This window comes from Nicotiana sylvestris, chromosome 4, assembly GCF_000393655.2.
Source record: "Nicotiana sylvestris chromosome 4, ASM39365v2, whole genome shotgun sequence".
Taxonomy (NCBI): domain Eukaryota; kingdom Viridiplantae; phylum Streptophyta; class Magnoliopsida; order Solanales; family Solanaceae; genus Nicotiana; species Nicotiana sylvestris.
The window spans coordinates 64,911,564-64,936,593 of NC_091060.1; the positions used below are offsets into that span (position 1 = coordinate 64,911,564).

The window sequence follows — 25,030 nt, forward strand, 5'->3', positions numbered from 1 at the left end:
CAAAAAATGGCCGGAGAAGCACGCACGTGCTGGCGCATGGAACAGACGTGCCTGTGTAGTCACAGATCTTACCGGCACGTGGAGGTGCATGAGCCGTCAATTTCCGAAGAATCTGAATGGTGAATGGGGTTTGGTCGCTGGAGTTTTCTGAGTGTAACAGTGGTGTTGGTTTGTGCACAACACTCACCAAACGTGAGATGATGCAAATCAGTCACTTCGGTCACCGGAAAATTGCACGGTGACTGAGTTCTTTCTTCCCGGATGTCGTTGGAATGACGCACAGCGATGGAGAAAGCACGGGAGAAAAATATATTATTGATGTTCTATATTAAATGTTTACAATACTTATTTATAACTATATACAATACATATTCTGCTCCTATTCTAGGTGGGATTATGGTTATTACCTAACTATCTAACTGAAATAAAATACAAAATATTAAGTATTCTTTATAGACCATCGTTTGGACTATCCATCCTTTGTTTTTATAAGTAACATTTTTATGTGACTAAAGTACATTACCAAATGGCAGATGCACATAATAACAACAATGTTACACAATATATCGTCCAAATTTGGCTTTGAAAAATGAAATAAACTAGTAGCAGCTTATTGGGTAAAACATATGTTTGTTGATAGTTCTTTTCTTTCACTCCCCTTTTTCTACTTTTTTAGTATTTCTTAGGAATATGGCATTTCTTGGAGATCTGAATTCTCTATAGTATTTGAAATCACATGGAACTAGCTTAACAGTCTTTACCACATTCAACCAGAGCATATTAGTGAATTTCCAATTAATACAACAGGAAGCAACAGCTATAGTTATTGTCAACACATCCATGGAGAGTTTCCCAGTGGATGATAATAATGAATGAGAAACTTCAACCAGAGAATGCTGGGTCACACAAGAAATACAAGCTGGTCAAGAATATGATGCAAGATTAATATGGAGAAAAATATGCATAAACAATATTTGCTAATAACTGTCCAAAAGCATAAACTCACAGTTAGGTGTTCTTCTATGTCAAGCCTTCCGACATTACTGACTAACATTTCACCATACTCTCCAATGCACCAAACTGCAGCTCGAACAAGAGTTTCCTAACAAAAAAATGTCAAACAGATTACAGTAAAAAATACAGACATATTCAGGACAAGAAAACTGCTCATGGGTTACATGAACTTGGATTCTGATAGAAGATACAGGCAAAGCACGAAGTACCTGTTCCCCTGCTGTTTGCACGGCTCTATATAAAGATCGTACAGCATATCCATGGAGGTCGGAAGCATTTGTAATCACCACAATCAGAGCATGCCACACCTCGTCCTTCACATAATTTCCAGCCTATAGCACAGACGACATATTAGTACTGTTTACCCACACACAAAAAAAAAAGAAATAAAGGAAGAACGAGCAGATCCACCAGAACAGGCTGACATGAATCAGATGTTAAGGTCTGGCACTTTGACAGATTGAGAAATAATTATGATATAGATCACATACGTATCCAGCAACGGGCTTCAAACATGTAGAGTCAAAAATCTATAACCAGCAGCATAAGCACATTCATTTGCGACTAAGTGCCATTACATGTATGAGATTATGAGGTTGGTTCTACATAAGTTTGATCAGAGGAATGTATGATAATTAGCGTTAAGAAGATAATGTCCTCAATCAAAAACCTATGTGAGAAAAAAACCTTGGGGAGAAAGCTGGATGTATTTCCAAGGAAACAAGTAGCTGAAGAACATGTGGAGGACTATCACTGGCTGTGTTTTCTGAACAATTGGGAGAGAAAGAAACTTGATGCGCTTTGAGGGCAATAAAATTCCCATCCAAATGTTGAAATTTAAATGCTTATCTAATTTAGCTACATGATGTATTTTGGTGGATACATATGATGAGGGGAAATTGTTAGATATTGTAGATTCATTGCAGAACTGAGCCTTATTGTGCTATTTTGGCAGTCTAACATTCAGCGCTGTCTTTGTGCTGGAACTTTCTATGAATAAAATTGCTTACTTTATTTATATTTTTAAAAGCTTTGGCAATATGTCGTAAACTTTAATAGTTTGCAATTTGTAACTGCAATTCTTTCTCGTTGAAAATGGATATCGTATTATCACTTCACAATGAGTAATTTCAGATAAATGGCGTTCTTTTTTTCCTATAATCCCTCTCGAAAAATTCATAACTTGAGGGAGGTGGATGAGCCCTTGTAAAGAGTATTATAAAACATTAATTTTTGCTTTTAATTTAACTCAAACAAAGTCTACCAATGCCAAAGATTTGGTAGGTAACTACTATCAAAAATGGGTCCGACCCTCTACTCTTCTCCACTTAAATACCAATCTTTTGTCAATGGTAGGGTTCCAAGTCGTGATGTGCGTCTAACCCATACATCACGTGTTGAGCTCTAACAACTAGATCAAAGCCCTGGAACAGCATCTCACAGATAATAATAGTACTCCAATCCAGAATTTCAAAGTTGGAGAACCAGCTTATACCAATGCGGGCTCACCTACGTGAGCTTCCAATAGCTGGTTCCTTGTTCAATAAAGGAGGTAGGTTGTAGGTTGATGTTAGCATATAGCCAATTTATGATGAATCCTCATAGAAATTGATATAGACGATTCATATAGCAAACTCCAACTAGTTTGGGATTGTGGCATAATGGTTATTCTGCCATAATCGTTTTACTAACATATATTTGTGAAAAAACTGTACACTTGTGAGAATCAGCAAAGCAGTTCATGAGTAAGAGAAATTTGAGAGAGATTTTACTCTACAATTAAGAAAAAGGCCGGCATGACCACATAATAAACACTCTGTAAGAGTGTGACCTCTGCACTACCAAACTTTGGCACATAGAATATAGCTAACCACATACCTATCCAGGTAATAAAACACAAAAGTGTCTTTAAGGGAAAGACAAGAGGGCCAAAAAGTTAAAAAGACCAGGTCATAACTAAATCATATTGTAGTCTGCATGCTAACATCGGAAGCCCCATAGAGCATTGATTTGAAAGATAAAGAAGGTATCTAAAAAAATTTAAGAAGAAGAAGAGATCTAAATTTATGAGACTACCAGCTTATGCATACCTCAGAGAGGACCTTGAGCATCTGATCAATGTACCAAATTTTTTCAGGGGAGAACCTATTGCACCATAAGCAGTTGTAAGTACAAGATGCATTTGAAGAGAACGAACAACCCATTTGTTCAGGAAAGTTGTCTAATCATATTACACCACAAGAATTCCCTTGGGCACACAACCAGAAAAGTCAACAGAAACAAAGCTATGTAATCATGTTACAACACAAAAATCGGCCAGGGGACACAATCAGAAAAATCAACAGAAACAAAAACAGGAAATAGCAAAGCAATAATCAGAAGATCTATTCCCAGAATATTCTGAAGCAGGAGTATTCTGTGAATTACAAAAAGAAGAGATAGACAAGTTTGACAATTGTTCAGTGCTGACTTACTTTTCCACAATGGAACAGATTTTGGCAGTCAGATCTCCCTTAAACTCTGGATCACTTACTTCCAGATGTTCAGTTAACTCCTTGGTCAATGGCTTCACATTGCTGTCGTTTATTAACAGATACACTAGATCAAGGGCTCTTTTACGAATTGATGGATCAGAGTCCTGAAAATTAAATAAGCACACAAATTGCGACAGAAACTATAAAAATGAACACTTTGGGAAAAGATGTCAAACATTCGCATTTCAACTCAAGAAGCCATATAATGACAGAAGTACCAAAATGTAAAGATGCCATTAACAATGTTCTGTAGAAATATTAGGAGGGACTCCACATATGAGAGGAAAAGAACACTGAGGATTGAAGAAAAAGAAAGACAAGATGCAACAAATTATTATTTTTTATGAGAAGAAACAATAAAATATAAAGGTAACATACCTTCACGCATTCCAAAATTGTTGCCCTGTGTCTCTGTACTGCTTGACTATCTACAGCTATAGCTTTCATCAGCATGTTCAGCGCCACATATCTGAAATAACTAAATCTCAATATAATGGAAAGCAGATTGCAAGAAAAATAGCAGTAAGTATGCAGAACGTGGCTTTCAACAAACTGAAGGAAACCCCTTTTTCCTTCTACTTTCCCGACAAGAAAAAGAAAGAGAAACAAAGAAAACTAAACAGGTATTATTGTCAGGGTTGTGGTACGCAGACAGGAGCATCTAAAGGTGGCAATAATGGTAAGCCAACTGACAGCATGAAGATTTCTGTACTGATTTCCATGCAGGTTGCAGTCAGATGAAGAGAGGTGGATCCAAGATTTGATTGGCTATAGGTGCCATTGTATTTAATGCAAAATAACCACTAATTAAGGAGATTGAATTAGGGTGTGCATTTGGTCGATTCACTCTATTTTGAACTAATTTGGTTTGGTTCGGGTCGATCAGTTTTGAATTAACTTGTTCGCTTTATAAGATTTTTGGTGTATAAATAAATATGTGATAACCAAACTGAAAATATTTAATCCTTTATTTTTCATTAATGTGGTGTTCATACTTTCCTGAGCCGAGAATTTATTGGAAACAGCCTCTCTATCCTCACAAGGTTGGGGTAAGGTCTGCTAACTCACTACTCTCCCCAGATCCCACGGTAAGGGATAATACTGGGTATGTTGTTGTATTTGAAATCAAGGAAAAAATAACATTAAATGAATAAAAAAGAGAACCCCAGACCCCACTTTGCGGGATTACACTGGCTATGTTGTTGTTGTTGTTGTTGAATAAAAAAGAGAAATGATTAAAATCATATTCAAATAAAATTTTGAGATCTAGAAGAAGAAAACAGAAGAAAATAATAAATAATAAAATGGGGTTGTACAAAGAGAGGAAATATAAAGATGAGAAAACTAAAACAAATTAAGAAAAAGAGAAGAAAAGAAAATGAAAAAAGGGAACAAGTAGGGCCAAGAGGAAAAGTATAAATGGCTTGCTAGTGAGTGAAGTGAGTACTGATCCTGGGTGTTAGAATGTGGAAAGGTGGCACCTTGACCATGGCACCTACGACCAGTTCGCGACTTTGGGATCCTTACTATAAGTTTGTTTCTGCGTGAAATACCAGTACATTTATGAAGTTCTACCCGAGCGACCGGGTGGCACACCATCCTTCTCTATACATAGATCTGCCCCGGTCAGATGCACATCATACCAAAACCAGGGATGTTTTGAGACACAAAAGCATGTCTTACTTTGACCGCAGATAATTAAGGTACAACTTGGGTGGAAGAAGTGGGAGTTGGCAGGCGCCTTGTCCCCCTCAGATGCACATCATACCAAAACCAGGGATGTTTTGAGACACAAAAGCATGTCTTACTTTGACCGCAGATAATTAAGGTACAACTTGGGTGGAAGAAGTGGGAGTTGGCAGGCGCCTTGTCCCCCTCCCTAGATGTGTCACCAAAGGGTTCTCTTTTCCCCTTTGAATAGCTTTCACTCCATTTATGTCTGGAACACATAAAAGAGAATACTCACTCCATTCATTTTATAGGACGGTATCAACTGCTCATTAAGTCAAGATTTTAATTTATTTAAATATTATATTAGTGATAGTGATAAAAATATTAAAGTAATAGTTGAAAAGTTAGTTTTATAGAAAGCACATTAAAGTTTAAATCTTGAGTAGTCCAATAAATCAGTATTCTTAGGGATCGTGAAAGATTTATAGAAGCGGAATCGTGTCAAACATGTTGGAACATGACAAAAGGAAAAGAGTATCATATAAATTTGAACAGAATGAGTATAGCATTAATTTTCTTTAAGCTCCACATTCCAGCTCTCTAGACTTCGAGCCACTTGGGCGAGTTCTTTCTTGTTAATTGTCTCTTTGAAATGATTTTCTTTAGTTTTTAAAAGAAAAGTGACAATTTTTTTGAGAAACATCAGAAGCAAAAAAATTGATGCATAAAGATGCAACTAACTAAGAAACCTGAATAGGACAACAACAATTAAATAGCATTCTACACAAACCCAAATTAATTGGGAAAACCACCAAAATACATACCAAGTCATGCTACTTTTGATAAGTGTCAAATGCATGTGCTGATTAGCATGATTCAAGGAAACTTGATTTAGGAGTGTTGATTAGCATGATTTCAGGAGATTTGATTATATTTAGGAGATCTGATTTGATTTGATAGCTGGATTGATTGTATAGATTTATTTTATTTCCTTAATTAGCATTAGGAGCTTTGTATAAATTCTCTTGCTCATGGGTTGTCAACATACATATAAATACAAGAAGCCTTTTCTTCTTCTCAAAATCTACATGGTATCAGAGCCATTGCTCCCTTTTTTGAGTTGAGTTATCTCCCTCGCAGCACTAGGGTCCCTTTTTTATCAAAGAGGTCGAGTTTTCTCTCTATTGTTGGTTGTCCGCAATACAAACTCCTTCTGATTTCCTTCTGATTGGGCTGAAATATGAAGACATTCAAGGAGACGGTTTCTGGAGAAATCTTGTCTTCGGATGAAATTTAGCTTCTCCGTCGCCTCCTAGCCAAACTTGACTCCGCTAATGTTACCACATCCAATCATGTGCAATCAGGCACTGCCTTTGCTGATAACTTTAATTCTTGGGTTGTCGTTTCTGGTGCAAATAGACACATGACAGGCTGTTCTAAAGGCATTCAAAACTATTCTCCGTCTCCCAAAGGAGATAATGTTAAAATAGCCAATAGTTCTTTAACCCCTATCTCTAGAACATGTTCTGTCATTTGTATTCCTAATATTAAACTATCATCCGTGCTCCATGTCCCTAAGTTCCCTATCAATCTTTTATCTGTTAGTGTCATCACCAAAGCTCTAAACTGTAAAATTGAATTCTTTCCCGATCATTGTATTTTCCAGGATCTTCAAACAGGAAAAAGAATTGGCAGTGGTACATTACGTGATGACTTGTATATATTACATGGGATTCAAAACTCTAGTCAAGCCTTTCTTGGGGAAAGTAAGGATGTCAACCAAGAAATAATACAATGGCATAAATGGTTAGGACACCCATCATTCTTTGTGTTGAAGAAGTTATATTCCGATTTGTTTTCAAGGACTCGATTTGAATCTTTGTTTTGTGATGCGTGTGAATATGCCAAACATACTAGAAATTCTTATCCTGTGAGCGATAATAGAAGCACAACTCCGTTTATGACTATTCATTTTAATGTATGGGGTTCTACCCAAACTGTTTCTTGGTCTGGTAGTCGATGGTTTGTTACTTTCATCGATTGCTGCACTAGGATGACTTGGGTATATTTGTTAAAAGCCAAAAAGTGAAGTTTTCTCTTGTTTTTAGTCATTTCATAAGATGATTTGTACTCAGTTTGATGCCAAAATAAAAATCTTGAGAACTGACAATGGCAGCGAATACATGGATAAAAGATTTGGTGCTTGTTTGGAGTCCAATGGGATAGTCCATCATACTAGTTGTCCTTGCACTAGTGCACAAAATGGGGTCGCTGAAAGAAAAAATAGGCATCTGCTAGAAGTAGCAAGATCTCTTATATTCACCATGCATCTACCAAAACCTTACTGGGGATGCTATTCTAGCGGCTGCCTATCTTATCAACAGAATACCACTTAAACCCCTCAATTTTTAAAGTCCTCAAGGGTAAGAATGAATATATTGTTCCTCCAAAGGTGTTTGGGTGTGTTTGCTTTGTCCACACTAGAAATTCTGGGAAACTAGATTCTAGAGCTATAAAGTGTATTTTCATTGGGTATTCTCCGACAGAGAAAGGTTACAAATGTTATCATCCTCCCTCTAAGAGATCTTTTGTTAGCATGGATGTTACCTTTCAAGAATTCGAGCCCTATTATAGTATTACCTCATCACCTCTTCGGGGGAAGAGCAGTAAGGAGGAAGAAGTGATTCTACCTAGTTCCATTACTGGACCTCTTGATAACATAGTCACAGGGGAAAGTGAAATTGGAGAAAGAATTTAGGGGGAGACTATTGGGCGTTTGGATAGGCTTGATTTGAAACTTAATCAAGGAAAAATAGAGCAGAAGAAGCCATCATGCAATCTACCGTAGCTGAACCTTCTTCTACTGGTGAGTTATCTACATTTCCTAATGAGTTAGATGAACTTATTGCTCTCAGAAAATGAGTCAGATCTTGCACCACCAAACACATCTAATTTTGTCTCCTATAATTCTTTGTCTCCCTCCTATAGAACCTTTGCCTTGTCTATTTCTTCTGTGTCTATTTCCCAGAATTTGCCCCCGTTGCTAAGATGAACACTATTAGAATTCTTTTATCTTGTGTAACTAATCTTGATTGGGACTTGTAACAGTTTGATGTGAAGAATGCATTTCTTCATGGAGACTTAAAAGAAGAGGTGCATACGGAGATTCCTCCTGGATTTGATATTGCACAAAATCAAGGAAAGGTATGCAGATTGAAGATCCCCCAGAGCTTGGTTTGACAGATTCAGCAAAGCAATGATCTCCTTCAGTTACCAACAAAGCAATGTTGATCACACCCTCTTCATAAGACATCAAACGGGTAAACTCACTCTTCTCATAGTTTATGTTGATGACATAGTAATGACAGGAGATGACAAAGAGGATATGTCTCGATTGAAAAAGTTGTTGGCACATGAATTTGAGATCAAAGATCTAGGAAAATTGCGGTACTTCTTGGGAATTGAGGTTGCTAGATCTAAAAGAGGAATCATTATTTCTCAAAGGAAGTATATTTTGGATATTTTGAAAGAAACTAGTATGACAGGTTGCAAGCCCGCAGAATCGCCCATTGAAAGCAATCACAAGTTACAAAGCGGAGTTGGAGAATCAGTTGATAAGGAGAGATATCAGAGGTTGGTTGGAAGACTCATTTATCTCTCTCACACTAGACCAGACATAGCCTATTCAGTTGGCCTGGTGAGTCAGTTCATGCGTGATCCCCGAGATCCTCATATGCAAGTTGTCGTTCACATTTTGCGGTATCTGAAGTCTGCTCCAGGGAAAGGTCTACTTTTCTCCAAACATGATCACCTCCAAATAGAAGCCTTTACAGACGCGGATCGGGCTGGATCTCTAGATGACAGAAGATCAACATTCGGATATTGTACGCTCGTAGGAGGAAACTTGGTTACTGGAGAAGCAAGAAGCAAAGTGTAGTTGCTAGATCAAGTGCGGAGGCAGAACATAAAGCTATGGTCCAGGGTGTTTGCAAACTGCTTTGCCTACAAAAGCTACAACAGGAATTGAGACTGTATGAAAAAGGAAAACTTTCCTTGTACTGTGACAATAAAGTTGCCTTCAGTATAGCTTATAATCCAGTCCAGCATGACCGAACAAAGCATGTGGAAATTGACCGACACTTCATCAAAGAAAAAGTTACAACTGGTGCCTTGAGTTTGTTTCATGTGTCATCGGAAAAACAGCTAGCTGATGTGTTTACCAAAGGTCTCAACAAGCGAACCTTCCATACTTTGAGCTGCACATTGGGCATGTGCGACATCTTTGCACCAACTTGAGGGGGAGTGTTGATTAGCATGATTCAAGGAGACTTGATTTAGGAGTGTTGATTAGCATGATTTCAGGAGATTTGATTATATTTAAGAGATCTAATTTTATTTGATTTGATAGCTGGATTGATTGTATAGATTTATTTTATTTCCTTAATTAGCATTAGGAGCTTTGTATAAATTTCTTTGCTCATGGGATGTAAACATACATATAAATACAAGAAGCCTTTTCTTCTTCTCAAAATCTACAGCATGACTTTTTTATTCACTATTCCTCAAATTCTTCCACTAACTAAAGATAAACTTCCCTTGTCACTATACTTGGGTGATAATCCATCATTGCTCTTGTCCACCGCTGCTAACAAGCACTTTTTAATCATGTTTGTGAATTTTGAGATTGAGTAGTTGATATCTGGTTACAATTTTTCAAATTTTCTAATTTTGTTTTTACATGTTTCACTTTTTATGCCTTTATTATTTTGTGTTTCTTACCATTTTTTTTTATGACCGAGAAATCCGTCTGGGGCTTTGGACCAACCGCAGCCTTCGAAACTCGGTGGATAATGGGCCCGCCCCTCTACCCTTCTCCACTTAAATAACAGGCTTTGCTTTGCATGGTGTGGGGGCTTGAACCTATGACCTAAGACACAAATCCACCAACCTTTGCCACTTGAGCTAGGCCCTGTGTTTCTTACCATTTTATAAACTCAAAGAAACAAGACTTTTTATTTTTTTACCATCTAAAAAAAAGAAAACTACAAGTGCCTGCAATTGTTTGTGCATATCAAATATCACAATCATTAAAAAGTAGATTAAATTCTCTTATTTTTCTAATTATAGGTTTGGTGCAAATTAGTTTTCTAGTTCTGCTCTTGATGAAACACCAATAGCACCATAAGACAAGAAGACCTTGCACATTCAAGGTGTGTGACAAGAAACATATAATATACCACTCATTTGCCAATATATCTGGAAAACCAATTGGAGGGTGTTCAGAAAGAAGTCACATATTGAATGTGCACAAACTTTGAGAACAATTAATTCAGTTTCAACCCACGAATATTTTAAGGTGCAATCTTTGGACACAAAAGAGAGTCACAACACATTGGAAGATACCCCAACAAATTTTAGGAAGAAAATAAAACTAGAGGATGAAGATGACCTGATATTATTGTCACGGTTGGACAAAAATCTTCCCAAAATATTAATAGCAAGCACACGTAAACCACCATTATCTTCAATGCTCATGATAGTTTCAACACATTCATAGAGAATAGCGTTGCCTGCATTTTTGTTCGACTCCGTTTTCGTTGTCACCTAAAAAGTAATTCAAAATTGTTAGAGAATGAATAAGAATATGTTATTTCACTAAACAGAATAACTTCCTTGATATTCAGCAATTTCTGTTGCATCTTACTCATACCGTTAGTAGTAGCTTCAATGATAGTAAATAGTCCAACGTGCCAAGAATTAGTTGTCAAAAGTGCCAGGAGAAAAAATAAAAGACAGTTGCTCAGATTGTTGCATTTGCTTAGATGTTCTTGTTAATCAGAGTCTCTGAGCTGTGAATGAACTTATCGCGATGCATATGCTTAACACAAGCGTTCACTAGTAGAGCTTCATCCAGTCTCCTCATTAAGGGTTCGCATAGTAAAATTGCCACATAAGGAGAGCTAGCCCAGCAGGGTGATTGTGAATATCAATAAAGAATTTGATGAGAACAAAAGGAACAAAATAAAATCAAAAGAGTCATGATCTAACATCCCAATGTACTTAAAGCAACTACACACACTGCTCTTTATCCTTGACTATGAGCACACATTTATCAACTACAGTTTATGCGCTTGCTATCTTTATCCTTGACTATAAGCAATGATTTATCAACTACAGTCCTATCTTGTATAGACATACAGAAAACTCTTGTACAGTCTAACCGAGGAAATATGCTATTCTAGTGCAAGATACCGCAAGTGGAACTGCCAAAAAGATGACAAAACATGCCTATGAGGAAAGCATTCGAAAAAATTCAAAATTGTACAACTCCAGTACATTCACATATGCTTCAACAGACCATTGAGCTATAACTGACCTGAGCAAGAATGTCATTCATGGAGTCACTAGCGTCAGCATCGCCTTGGCCCAAAACACGCAAGACCTTGAGCAATCTTATATGAAGAAAAGGGTCTGTAATGCCAGAAATGTCATATTCAGGTGCATACGGGCTGTTGGCAACATCCTTTAGAACTTTCACTAAACCATCTGTGCATTTCTATAACCACAGATGAACAGAAACAAAAGAAAAAGAAAAATGTAAATGCCTTGTAGAACTGAAAATAAACCTTTTAATTCTTATCTATCTCATAATTCAATATGCATTTAAATTCAAAGCTTATACGCAGAACATTTAACACAATGGTTATGCATTAACATCCAACATGTTTATGCTGTTAATATATTTTAACACGGAGATTTAGTACAGTGGAGGGCGAGGTGAAGCATAAAAAAATAGAGCAGGCCTCATTGATTACTTATAGGTACAGCATTCATCGTTTAACTCCAATTTTTTGGTCTAAGGGAGTCAAGTAAGCAATTTAATTTACGTCGTCCTTTCCATCCAATTTCAGAGATGACACAGAAAGAACAGCTCATTTCCCCTTATACCTCATTATTAGCGAAAGAAACTAAACACTATGCCTCCTCTTTTACTTCATATCCCACCAACTCTTGTCTTCTCACCCCAGCCAATTATGGCATAATTGAAATTAAGATATTACCTGTGCAAGTTTAGTCATTCTTTTCAGTTGGAACTTCAAAAAAAGAAAGTCTGAGGTGAATAAAGGAAGAACCAAAATTGAAAGTGCGGTAGAGATCCTAATAACGTGCTTCAATCAGTAAAAATAGAGGCATATCATCAAATCTAACTTAACAGGTCACACAAAACTCAAAGGTATAACAAGCAAGAACTAAAAGATAATATGCTGACCAAGCATTTCTGCTCCAAAACATGTACATGGAATGAAAGCAGCATGGAAATCTAGTCCATTATGCCGTTTTGATGTATTTAGAATGGAAAGACGGGGAGGATGTATCAAAGCGATGAGGAAGAGCTTAAGAGATTTAAGTGTTCTTCTTGTTTCCTATCCACTTTTTACGTAAAGAAGGATAGCTTCTAGTTCAGGTAGTTGGGTAGGCTTAGTAGAGAATGATAGTAGCCTACATAGTCGAATGAACTTATAGTTTTAGGGCCATCTTGAAAATCAAAAAATGAGTGTTTAATTTATCAAAAAGAATGTCTCTCCTAGTCCCCCACCCCCCAAACTTTTCCTATTACCTCTGTGGTTGTACATATACCTAGTGGTTGGCATGCCAAAGCTTCACATTCTTACCCTTGTTTTGGAGACAATAGAAAAAGGAAGAGAAATAAAAAGAGGGAAAACGGGAAGAGAAGTATTTTCTTTTGGGCTGAAAGAGAATTGGAAGGGGGGAAAATTGGATTTAGAGAGAAAATTTATGGGCCCAATATGAATATAATTTCCATTTTGCATACCCAACAAGAGCACAGAAATTTCTAGAACTTCTTCTTGGCCTTTCTTTCTTACCTTTCCAGACAAACCATTAGTTACAAGATTCATTCATGGATTTTCCCATGTTATCAAGAAAAGAAAAGGATTCCTAAAATTGAACAAGTAATAAATCAGCAAAAAAAAAATTATAAAAAACAAGATTTATCCTTGTTAGGAACAAAAGTGGGAAAAAAGTACTAGGCAGTAGGCACAGGAATGATCTCGACAAAGCCTTGAATTACAAAAGCAATATTTCACATGGCAATGAAATTCAAAACCCTAACACAAATGAGAGCACAATCTGGAGTTATCATCACAAACACCGTGCTCCAAACAAGTACATAGAATAAGGTCATGGAAGCAAAAATCTTAACACCATCCAGAATTTCTCCCACCCTTTGTTATATTTTCCCTTTTTTCTGGGAGGTGGGGGTCTTAGGTTACAGCTATACTTGTCAGTGCATAACTTCTCCATCAGTTTTGATTATCATGTCCTTTTCTTTTGGGGCCCAGGTTCCCACATTTAATTTATGAAGTCAGACCCCCTTATTGGAGTTAGAAAGAGCTACATAAAGAGAAAATGCTAGCTTTTTATGTAACTATTGTCTGTGTTTAGAATTTTACACCAGTTAAAATGAAGAAATATGTTCGTTATTTAACAATAGTTTCTCACAACTGCATCTAAGAGCAGAATGTCACAAAAAGGAAGAAAGAGTGAGCAATACCAAAGGTAACAGATTTCCTAGTGACAGAATGTATAAGTAGAAAAGATAACCCTACCTATATTCAACTTACCTTTCTAAAATATTCAAGGGCCTCTGTACTAACTTTACATAGATCTGAACAAAGCTGGACACCAGTGATGAGAACTCCATGGTGCTTCTCTTTAAGCAAGGCAGCTACAGGGTTTACAAAATTTTCCGCAAGATCTGGGACCTTCTTTATAATTCTTATAGAGCAAAGTGCTGCCTACGATAGACCGAAGTAAAGTGAGTAGATGTTGGCAATAACCATATGTAAGCTTAACAAAGACACATCAAATTACTGGTACTCAAATACACAGATGAGAATACTTAAAGGATAATGGATTACCTTGAATGATATGCATAATTCAATTTTGTTGAAAGGAGGTCACAGAGAAAAAGGAAGAGTGATCAACTAGAATGGGAGCGCAAGATGATTGATCGTTCTTATATGGAAAAGCCCACCAAAAACCAACTACCCCCCTCCCTGCTCTCCCATCCAGGAGTTAATAGTGGCCCTTTCCCACTATGCTTCCTAGGTGACTCATACCTCCAACCGTCCTATCCGCTAGCCTATTCCTCCCTTAGCAGAGCCCAAGATGATGGATCAAAAAGGAAACTTTGCTGGTTGATTGTGGAAAGTAACCATATAAATGCACGTGATTCCAAAAGTATCTAATGAGACATGCCTACTGACCTAATGGTAACAGCTACTACTAAACCAATGTATGGTCTACATTGGTGACTCTAAGCAAAAGTAACTGTATCTGCTTTCTCCCCATATTTAACTTGATTGTGGAGTCAGTTTTCTGTTCAGTGATGCAGTGATCAATGTCCAGCAAGAGCATTTAATCGCCAAGGATAATCAGTTCCCATCCATATTTAATTCCCAATTCCTAAATGGACATTGATGACAGCTCTGCAAAAATGATACACCCTCCATCCCAATTTATGTGAAAGTATTTAATTGGGCACGGAGTTTAAGAAATAACTGAAGACTTTTGAAACTTGTGGTCTCAAAAACTATAGAAATTTGTGTTACTAAAAATCATTTCATTAAGGGTAAAACGGGAAATTTAAAGTTGAATTGTTACTAAATAAAGAAAGGTGTCATTCTTTTTAGGACCGACTAAAAAGGAAAGAGTTTTACATAAATTGGGACAGAGGGAGTAATACAAATTTTACCATCTGGGATTGCAACGTGTAATGGTTTCATTAGGAAGCCCCCATCTCAACATATTACTAAACCAGCAATCTCTCATCTGAAGGATAGTCTCCATATTACTGCTGGTCAAGGAAATACCACTTCTAATAACAAATCCTGAAATTCCTGAGAATTTTTCTTGTTTCTCACACACAGAATTGGCTCACACATCCCACAGACATCATAATAAATTTGAGCAAATTCACTTTCTCTAACACAAAGTACCGAAATTCCTATTAAGCTATCAATGTTTCTCACACACACGCTAAACATTTTATCTTTTCCTTCACATCCCTCTCTTTTGTACTGATGAACCTCAACTTTAATTGATTCATCCATGAATTTCTTAGGAAATTAATACTTAACGAGTTTGTGTAGGCAAACTTAGCCCGTTGGCCAAGCTTTTTTGGGGGGCCAAAAGTGCTTTTTGGGGCCAAAAGCACTTTTGGCCAAAAATTGAGGTGTTTGGCCAAGCTTTTGGAAGGAAAAAAAAAGTGCTTTTGAGGAGAAGCTGAAGCAGTTTTTGAGAAGCAAAAAAAAGTAGCTTCTCCCCAAAAGCACTTTTGAGAAAAATACACTTAGAAGCAGTTTTCAAAAGCTTGGCCAAACACTAATTACTGCTCAAAAGTGTTTTTCAAATTAATTAGCCAAACACAAACTGCTTCTCATCAAAAGCACTTTTTTAAAAAAGTACTTTTGAGAAAAGCACTTCTCAAAATAAGTTGATTTTAGAAGTTTGGCCAAACAGGCTATTAATCCAACAGAATTTCACATCTTAAAATGGAACTTAATTACAATTCAAATGAAAAACTCTTATCTTTTAGCAAGGGATATAAGATGTACCTTCTTTCGAATATTAGGATCTCTAAACTGCAGTAACCTTTCAACTTCAGGTGCTAAATCACGAGCCATTTCTGCTGAACAAATGTTCCCCAAGGCACAAAGTGCAAGTCCAACAATATATTGGTTGGTGTGATTAAGATCTCTATTAAAAGTTAAGATATCAAAGAAAATCATAATTTCATCTTCCAAACGAACTGAGCAGCATCAAATTTTTCTCCTTTTTAATTTTTTTTCTCTTTATTGGGGGATAAATCAACTGGCATCATCTTATGAATTTTGGGTGTTTTTTGAAAAAGAAACAAAAGATAAAGATTTGAAAACCTCTTATCCAGAAATTCTTTCTTCAAACATTTTAATGTGGTCCAATTATTCAAGTGCCTTCTAATAATGTAGAATAATAAATTAAAGAGATACCACTATAAAAGCAGAAAGTTAGAAATGGATACTGTTTTATAGAATTTGTAACCAACATGAGAACTTCTTGTCTTTCATCAAGCAGCAACATTAGACCAAGATATCCTATTCGTTTCTCTGGAAATCCTGGAGATGCGATTAACTTCAAGCATTCCATTTGACCAAAATGTGTTGGATAACCAAGCATGTGAATGAACATGAGTTTTGCAAGATTACGATGTCTATAGTCTGGATCATTTTCACTGATTGAAGCTCTAATAGCAGCACACTCTTTTCTTACTACGGCACGCTCTTCTGCTGCAGTTTTGGAAGCACGGATAGCCCTAATCATGTCCCTGCATTGCAACAATAAGGGTACATCATGGTCTTTATCACACCTATGCTATATCATGCACTAAGCATCTTCGGTTAACTAAACATAATCTGAAAGAGAAACTTTGCATCAGCATCCACACACAAATTTTCTTTTTTCCTGTGGGAATGTGTTATGCAAGGATGGGGCAAATAGAATGAGGTAGTCAATCAGCAGCTGAAGATAAAACTTTTTTAAGGAATAAAAATTGTAGTGCAGGTAATTTCTGTTTCCTGAATGCTTTCTGTGAGAAATAAAATAATCTTTAATGAGTTACAGCTCCTTAGGGTCTATCCATAATGCTCTATAACCTTTTTATTAAGAGGTTTATAATTTATGACTATTCTTGTTTCTCCTCTTTTGTCTTCACTCCAATTTCTTACAAAAACTCGCACAATTATAAGGGCTTTTGCTTTCTCTAATTAGGTTTTATTTTAAGAGTTCTTCATAAATATTTTATAATCTTCTTCATCCTCAGCACTATATAACATTGGTGTCAAAAAGCTGTAAAACCATCAACTCAGACAAAACTGAAACCATATGTATAAGTGTTACATGTGATCTGGAATATGTAAAAACATAACACTTTTGGTTTAGTTTGGTTTAGTTTGGTTTAATTTAAAACAAGTAACCTGCTAATTGCTGACCCCTTGTGTAAACTAGTGGGAGTCCAAAAAAGAAGCTATCAAACTGCCAATTTGGACAAAACTGAAACCATGTGTAGACAACAAAAAGATCACAACAACTACGCCTTAATCCCAAACTAGCTCGAGTCAGCTCAATGAATCATCAATATCCGTTATGCTCCATTATTCCAGTACTCAATAATTTTTCTTCCAAGACAAATTAGGGGTTCTCTAACAGCCGAGGTTCTATACATTTTCTATCCAACTAAAAGAACTCCTGACAACGGCAGATCTAACAGAAATGTACCAACAACCTGTACAATGTGGTCTCAAAAATATATTTAAAAAAAAAGGGTCTGATGTTTCTGAAAATGTACAAGCCTCCAACTGCACAAGAAATAGTTCAGAGATTTCATCTAAATATTATGGTAGTATGATATAGAAGGGGAGGGGAAATCAGAAAATGCAATGAATCATTCAATCAACAATGCATCAGATCTCAGATGGAGTGTGAAAATGTAATTTCGCTGAAATTTTTACTGTTCTTAACGAAAAAATAAATTCCAAATTGAGCATATAAAAGCATAAAAATGAAGTTGAAAGAAGAATTAAGCACTTATGCCCAGCTGCTCAACTCATTCAAACTAGTTTGGATACTCCAACCACTGCCAAGCTCGTGAAGCCAAAAACTAGTAGCATGCTTTGGTGTAGAAGAAGAATATTTTGGACCAATCATAGACCCATGAAATAACACATTTTTTCATAATGTCGAAACTCTAGATCACATTAAGCAAATCCTTACATCTGAAAGATCATTCGGCCATTACATTAAAAAAATACTAGCTAGTCAAATATCATATGCAGATAGCATAAACAGATAACCTTAATTTTCAAATATCATAGATGGATAACCTTAGATTCAAATATCATTTATAGAGAACCTTATTTTCATATTTCTCCATGTCCACATTCTCACTGCTAAAGCCTTGTCATCGAGGAAAAGGAGAAACCAGCTCTTACAGAAGCCACCACAAAAGGGTCTGATTACTATATAAACATGATATGGAGCAACAGGCTCAAAAGAACAGACAACATAGCACATTGGGAATATCCTTCAATTTGGTCTTTCCCCTCTGACTGGCATTACAGGACAATCTGGAAATCAGGGGATCCATTTATAAGTCTCATTTTTAAGCAATGTGAAGAGAAGCCTTGGAGCAACAGTAAAGTTGTCTCTGTTCGAATTGTGGAAATAGCCACTGATGCTTGCAAGGTTAGGCTACCTACGTCACCGCCCCTTTGGCTGAGGCCCTTCCCCGGATCTAGCATGAACACGGGCTGCTTTTTACACGCTGCCTTTATTTTTCGGCAATCTAGGATTACTAAGAAGCTTCCTGTGCTAACAAAATAACAAAGGGAATTTTGATATATATCTTGATATAAATACAAAAATAGAAACAGGTTGCTGATCTTCATTTCTTGTGTATTAGTCCAAACTGCAAACAGTTAAGACTATAACTATCGAATGGACAGAATTAAAGAAAGGTCGAGAAAAACAAGCAATTAACTTTAGCTTAAGGGTTAGTCTTTGTGGTGGTAAAAGACATAAAATTAAGATTCTAACTATCCAATCAGAAGAATTAAGGGCCACTAATGGTACTAATCACTAAAATACTGCATTCAAGGGATCCTATCACATAACACTTGCACAATACTATGGTAATAACCACGAGTATTTTTATTCTGCTCGATCATAGTTCCAACCGACCCCTCTTCCACTTAACTGAGTTCAAGAACCAACACAGTTCCATAGCTTAAACTATGCAACTCCGACCATTTTTGAAATGATTCTGCGTTTCGGCGCAGCACTAAACCAAGAAACCCCATGGACAATTTATTAGAGAAGAAATTCAACAAATAAACAAAGGTTTACATTCACTTCCAAAAGTGATAAAATAACTAGGAATTAAGCTTAAATCTCTTGCAACCAAGTAAACACATTACTTGAATATAGCCCTTAAATAAATGAGGCATTAATCACAATAGCCCAAGGATGCGGACCAAACCATTACCGACAATACGACAGAAATGCCGTTAGTGATTTCGACAAAGTTATGCAATTAAAGCACAATGACAAAAACATAGCAGAAAATTGACGAACTTGGATTGTACTAACCTGAGACGCGTGCCGGAGGAGAAGGGATTCATGATTGGGTCCGTTTTGAAACTATGGGAAAGCTCGATCAGATCCAGGAGTGCTGACTTCTTTTAACTGTTTACAAGTTTGATTAGTGGTCAGCCCCACAAATGAGAGCTGAAGCTGAGAGTTTGGAGATCTGGGGAAGATGCAATTGAACGATCTGGGAATGGATCAGTTGCTGATTCGTCCGTTTGGATCTGGAAATGAAGAAGGAGAGAGTGTGTGTAAAAAGGAGAAATAACAGTGTCGATGATGATCTCTTTTGCAAATTGAATTGAAGAAACGAACTGTTTATCACATGGAAAAAAGGGAAAGGAAAAAAAACTGTACAAACAAAGCATAATGCCTGGTTCGCGTGAGCTGTTTGGATTGGTTTTTAAGCGGGTCAAATCAGCTTTTAAGCTCTTTTTAGCTTTTTTTAGTGTTTGACAAAGTCAAAAATTACTTAAAATAAATTTAAAACTGTTTAAAATAAGCCAAAAGCAATAAGTTTATTTTTTGGCTTAAAAGTTATTTCTGCTGAAAAGCTACTTTTTTTAAGTCAATCCAACCGCGCTCTTAATTTTTCTTTTCCTTTTTTCCTTTTTTTTCTTTTTTCTAATGCCTCCCTTTCAAAAAAACTAAAGTGTACTATTTAAAGAAGTCAAACAAAATTTTCTTTAATCATATCTTCTATAAATAGTTTTTAAATATTATAACTTATACTACTTCTTTGCGTAGTTTCTAAATAATAAATTTTGTTTCAAAAAATATATAAATTTTATATGTTAATTCACACTAAAAATTAATTAATTTAACCATCTACCTGAAAAGATTCGAACACATTAATACATATTGAAGTATTTGTTTGGGGTTAACTAAAGCAAATGACAACTTTTATTTTGGGTTTTTACACGGTAGCTACTAGAAAATCTAATCTAATACAACAGTCATATTATTTCCTAACGGTACGATTTATTCTATTTAAAAAAGGAAAAGGGCCAATTTAGCCTCTGAACTTATTCGAGATGGGACAATCTTGCCCTCCATTTTATTTTTTGCACAAAAATATTCTTGTTGTTATCAAATAGTTTAAAAGAATCCTTGTTGTTATCCAAAAATTATTACACCTATGTTTAATGATGACAATAGCACAAATCTAAACAATTCTAATTGATTGCGGGAATTCAGGAACTTGAAAGGAAAGCTATGCAACTGCTGAAGACGTCAAAAGGAAAAGAGTTCAAGTTGAAGCTGTTTTAAGCGATGTCTAAAGCATATAAGGATGAGCAATCAGTTCGTGAATAAAGGAGAATCTCTAGAGAAAGAAATCTGAATATCTTGATGAAAGTTAGAGTGATCAAAGATCAATCAAGTTGCGACTAGAGGTGTCAAATGGGCCGGGTTGACCCGGGATCGGCCCGGCCCAGACCAGTTGAAACCCGGATCGGCCCGACCCGGTACTTAGGGGGCGGGTGGGCTGGGCTACAAATTCATCCGATTAACCGGACAAGGGGTGGGCATAAAATCCGAAAAATCGAATTCTGAATCGAACTGAATTAATTTGGTGTTTCGATTTCGGTTTTTTCGGTATTTCGGTACAGAAATTATGGTATTTCGGTAGTTCGGTATGGTATACGGTATTGGGTTTTTGATATTTCGGTATTTCGGTATACCAAAATATTTTAGTCCAAACCTAACTTTATTTTTATTTTTTAGCCCACACCCCAAAAGTCCTAAACCCCTAATTCCCTAATCCCTTAAGCTTAAAGGCAGGCAAGAAAAGGCATATGGTATATATTGGTGTTGTGTGATTGAACTGTACAAAAAAGAAGCAGCAGGGAAGATTTTGGTAAATTGTTTAGGCTCGTAAAATGCAGTCAGTGATGTTACTGGAAATAATTATTGATCAACTTTTTGGAATAAGTTTGTAGTCTTGACATTTATATGTAATGATCTGTTTTGGAATAAGTTTGTAGTCTTCACATTTATATGTAATGATCTGTTGAGATGACCAACCAACATGAAACTATTTATATGCCTTTTGAACTAACGCGCAAACTCCTCAATGTGCAGGGAAGTGAATATTCACAGTTTGTGTGTTGCAGGTTACTTATCTTAGATTCTTAGTAGTGTAATGACAAAACCCGACAAGTTCTCATACAACAGTTGCGATACCAAAACCGTACCGAACCAAACAAGAAAATATCGAACCGTACCGAACTACTTTGGTACGGTATTTGGTATACACAATTGATATACCAAATACCGAAGTATTGAACCGTAATTCATAAATACCGTACAGAAGTACCGAACGCCCACCCCTAAAGCGGACCGGTCAAACCCGATCAACCAAAATACCAGTAGAACCGGTTAATCGGCCTCCCCGCCCGGACTGGTTTAAAGGCTAGATTTCATTTTTTAAAGGTTTTAGAGTCTAAGGAAATGCAGAACCTTTGAATTTACTCTTTTTTTTTATTAATTTACTTGTTGTTAAATGTAAACATTTCAATTTGTAAGTTTGAATTTTGAAATAAATGTAGCACTTGTAATTTTTAAGTGCAATTGTTTTTCCATCTTCATTGTATTCTTTATATTTTTACTTTATATTAATATAAATTATAATAGTTATACAAAATACAAAAAAATACTAACTCGGCCCGGTCTGACCCCTTGGACCCGTAACCCTTACGGTTTATTTTTTTACCCGAATGAACCCGAGCCCGTTAAGCCCGGTAACCCCTAACTCGTAACTAGCCCGGTTCGAAACCCGGACGGTTTCAACTTTTCCCTACCCAGTCCGGCCCGGCCCAGCCGTTAGACACCCTTAGTTGCGACGATAATTGCTCCTGGAAATCATGAACACAAAAGGGGAAGAAGTTCATTGAATCAAGTCTTCCCTACGAGCTGGTTTCAAAGGCAACCCTTGGGTCAAATATCTTAGAATATCCTTTGCCTCAATCAATGGTCTATTTGCAACGGCTCCATCAATGAGAAGATCTCAAGACCAACCTATATGAAGAACTGAATGACATAAGGAAAAATTATGCAGCAAGTTTCTATATCTTTCTAGTTGTTAGTACAAACATTGTATTATTGAAGCTACGAGTGTCACAAAAGATATGAAGAGTTAGAAAACAAACAAGAAGTTGTGTCAAGCATCAAGAACCGTTGTAACTGAATATCGTTAGTGGTGAACTAACTAAAACCGCAACTGCTGTAACGATTCGCATAGTAAAGATCTAAGAGAACCCTTGCGACAAAAGAGAATTGGATATAAGTACCACAATGATACTGAACTAGTAAAAAAATTCTGTGTCTTTACCACTTTCTTACTCCTGCACATTTTGCTTATGCTAAACTCTAACCTTGGGAAAAAAAGGAGTTGACTATTGCTCTCTTTAGTCAATCGATTTTTAATTAGTCACAATTCACCCCTCCTCTCTTGTGTTTCAATTGGGATCAGAGTAAAGTCTCACAAGTACTGTTTAACCGTAAGTGAAGAAATGATCATTGGATCAAACACAGTCATTGGAGCACTATTTTAAGAAGGAATTTCTCAAGTATGACCACACTACTTTAATGGTCAGCATTTTCACACTGGAAAGTGCGCATGGAAACCTACACAAAATCATATGACATTAAGGTATGGCCTATGATCAAAAAGGGATATCTCTCGATTCCACCAAGGAATGATAAAGACGGTAAGGTTATGGTATCATCCGACCCTCTCGATTTAGATGATTACACTGATGAACAAGCAACCGTTGTTCGAGTGAATGCCAAGGCAATAAATCTCATGTACAATGCCATAAGTGGAGAAGAATATGAGAAGATATCATGCTGTGAAATTGTAAAAGAAATGTGGGACAAACTAGAAGTCACTTATGAAGGTGCAAACAAAGTTAAGGAGACAAGGATAAATCTTCTAGTTCATGAATATGAGCTATTTCAAATGAAGGAGGGTGAATATGTTGAAAAAATGTTCTCAAGATTCAACAAGATCATTGGTGATCTGAAATCATTCGGAAGACCCTTAAAAACTGGAGAACAAGTCGGAAAAATCCTCAGAAGTTTACCTACAGCATGGCAGCCTAAAGTCATTGCCTTAGAATGTCAAGATCCTGATAAAATATCACATGATAAATTACGATAAGACCTCATAGCTTTAGAAAAGACTCATCTAAAAAGACGTGCACCAAAAGAAAAAGAAAAATGTTGCTTTCAAGGTAGCAGTAGCAGAGTCTGAAAATGAAGAAAAAGGATGAGGAGGAGGAAGAGGAGAAAGAGAACAGGATGAAAATATAGCAATATTATCTAGGGTAGTATCAAATATGATGAGAAGAACCAGAGGAGGAAGAAAAGGTAAAAAAATTTCCAGAAAAGGAAGGTCACAAAATGAAAAAGATGGAAGGTGCTATGAATGTGAAAAATTTGGCCATATACAAGCTGAGTGTCCAGAGATAAAAATGAAAATCAACAAAGATTTCAAAAGAAGAAAGCCAACGTATGGTTCATGGAAATGGGAGAAAGTGATGATGAAGAATCAGAGAATGAACTAGATGAAAAGTTAAGGCTTATGGCTATCGTAGAAACCAGCGAGGTACGTCTCTGTCCTAAATGCATTGAACTTCAAGAATTTATTGATTTAACTATGATTGATCTTTAAAAGGTCCTTCATGAACTTCGCAAAATTCAAAAAGAAAAAAGGACTGGAAACTAAAACTGGAGGTTTGTGAAATTGAAAGAGACACGCTTCAGGAAGAAGTCTGTGAGCTCTAGCTTCAGTTAAATGTGTTTACCGTAAAAATAGTAACAACAATTAAATTTGTAAATGGGATTCTAAAAATATGTGATCTAACTTTATGCTAGTTGTTAGAGTAGTTGATGCTAAGAGTATGAAGTTTAATGAAGAGATACAAGCTAAAACGGGGCAGTAATCAAACCCAGGGGCTTGCCGCCCGAGCCTCGGGTTGGTCAATGAAGAAGCCTCGAGGCCGATATCCAGCTCGATCTCGAGCTATCGGGGTCAGTCGGGAATGGGATAACAGTTAAGATATGATTAAACAAGGTTCTTTATGGCCAATACCAAACAATAAATGAAGAACAAGTATGAAACTAATAACGCTAAGAGTAGCCTCGAGCTAGTAAGGACGAGCAAGTTAGAGAGAAGAAAGAGAGAGAGAGAGAGAGAGAGATATTATTGATCTTATGGAGGAATAGTTGGAGCAACATTAGCCCTTTGGGTTCCCCGTATATAGGAGGGGAATCCGGTTATAGTACAACATGCATTAATTGTAAAGTATGGAGATGGGACGGCTAGACGTGATGCTTCGACATAGGCTCTGGATAGGTCGGATCTGTTAGACTTAGTCGTGTGTCTTGGGAACTTCCCCTTTTGATCTAGCCTCGACCTTTGTCTTCTTTGACTTGGGCCTCGACGAGCCCCAAGGGAGGGGACTCGGTCGCAACTCCACGTCCTCGGGGTCTTGAGGTATTCTTCCGAAGTGGCTTGATAGCGAGAAATTGAGTCCTCTGATTTTTTCGCATACAGATAGTCTCCGCATTTCCTAGAACGAAGCGATGGAAAATGATTTTGA

The 25,030-nt window shown here is 36.7% G+C and overlaps 1 protein-coding gene across 3 annotated transcripts in view; it reads right to left on the reverse strand.

The window, feature by feature from the left end:
- The window catches only part of LOC104224239 (AP-1 complex subunit gamma-2-like), a 28,990-nt gene extending 9,218 nt beyond the window's left edge, over positions 1–19,772 (reverse strand). The window contains exons 1-11 of one of the 3 annotated variants that reach the window (XM_070171953.1): positions 19,428–19,772; positions 16,306–16,608; positions 15,860–16,001; positions 13,865–14,038; positions 11,596–11,775; positions 10,669–10,823; positions 3,927–4,017; positions 3,489–3,652; positions 3,105–3,159; positions 1,224–1,346; positions 1,007–1,102 (exon numbers count right to left, since the gene is read on the reverse strand). In XM_070171953.1, coding sequence (XP_070028054.1) covers positions 1,007–1,102; positions 1,224–1,346; positions 3,105–3,159; positions 3,489–3,652; positions 3,927–4,017; positions 10,669–10,823; positions 11,596–11,775; positions 13,865–14,038; positions 15,860–16,001; positions 16,306–16,608; positions 19,428–19,459 — 1,515 coding nt within the window. In that variant the 5' untranslated portion in view covers positions 19,460–19,772. The remainder of the gene's footprint in view (positions 1–1,006; positions 1,103–1,223; positions 1,347–3,104; positions 3,160–3,488; positions 3,653–3,926; positions 4,018–10,668; positions 10,824–11,595; positions 11,776–13,864; positions 14,039–15,859; positions 16,002–16,305; positions 16,609–19,427) is intronic. The other 2 variants (XM_009775848.2, XM_009775849.2) reach the window with 2 other exon arrangements.
- Between the last annotated feature and the right edge of the window lie 5,258 nt (positions 19,773–25,030).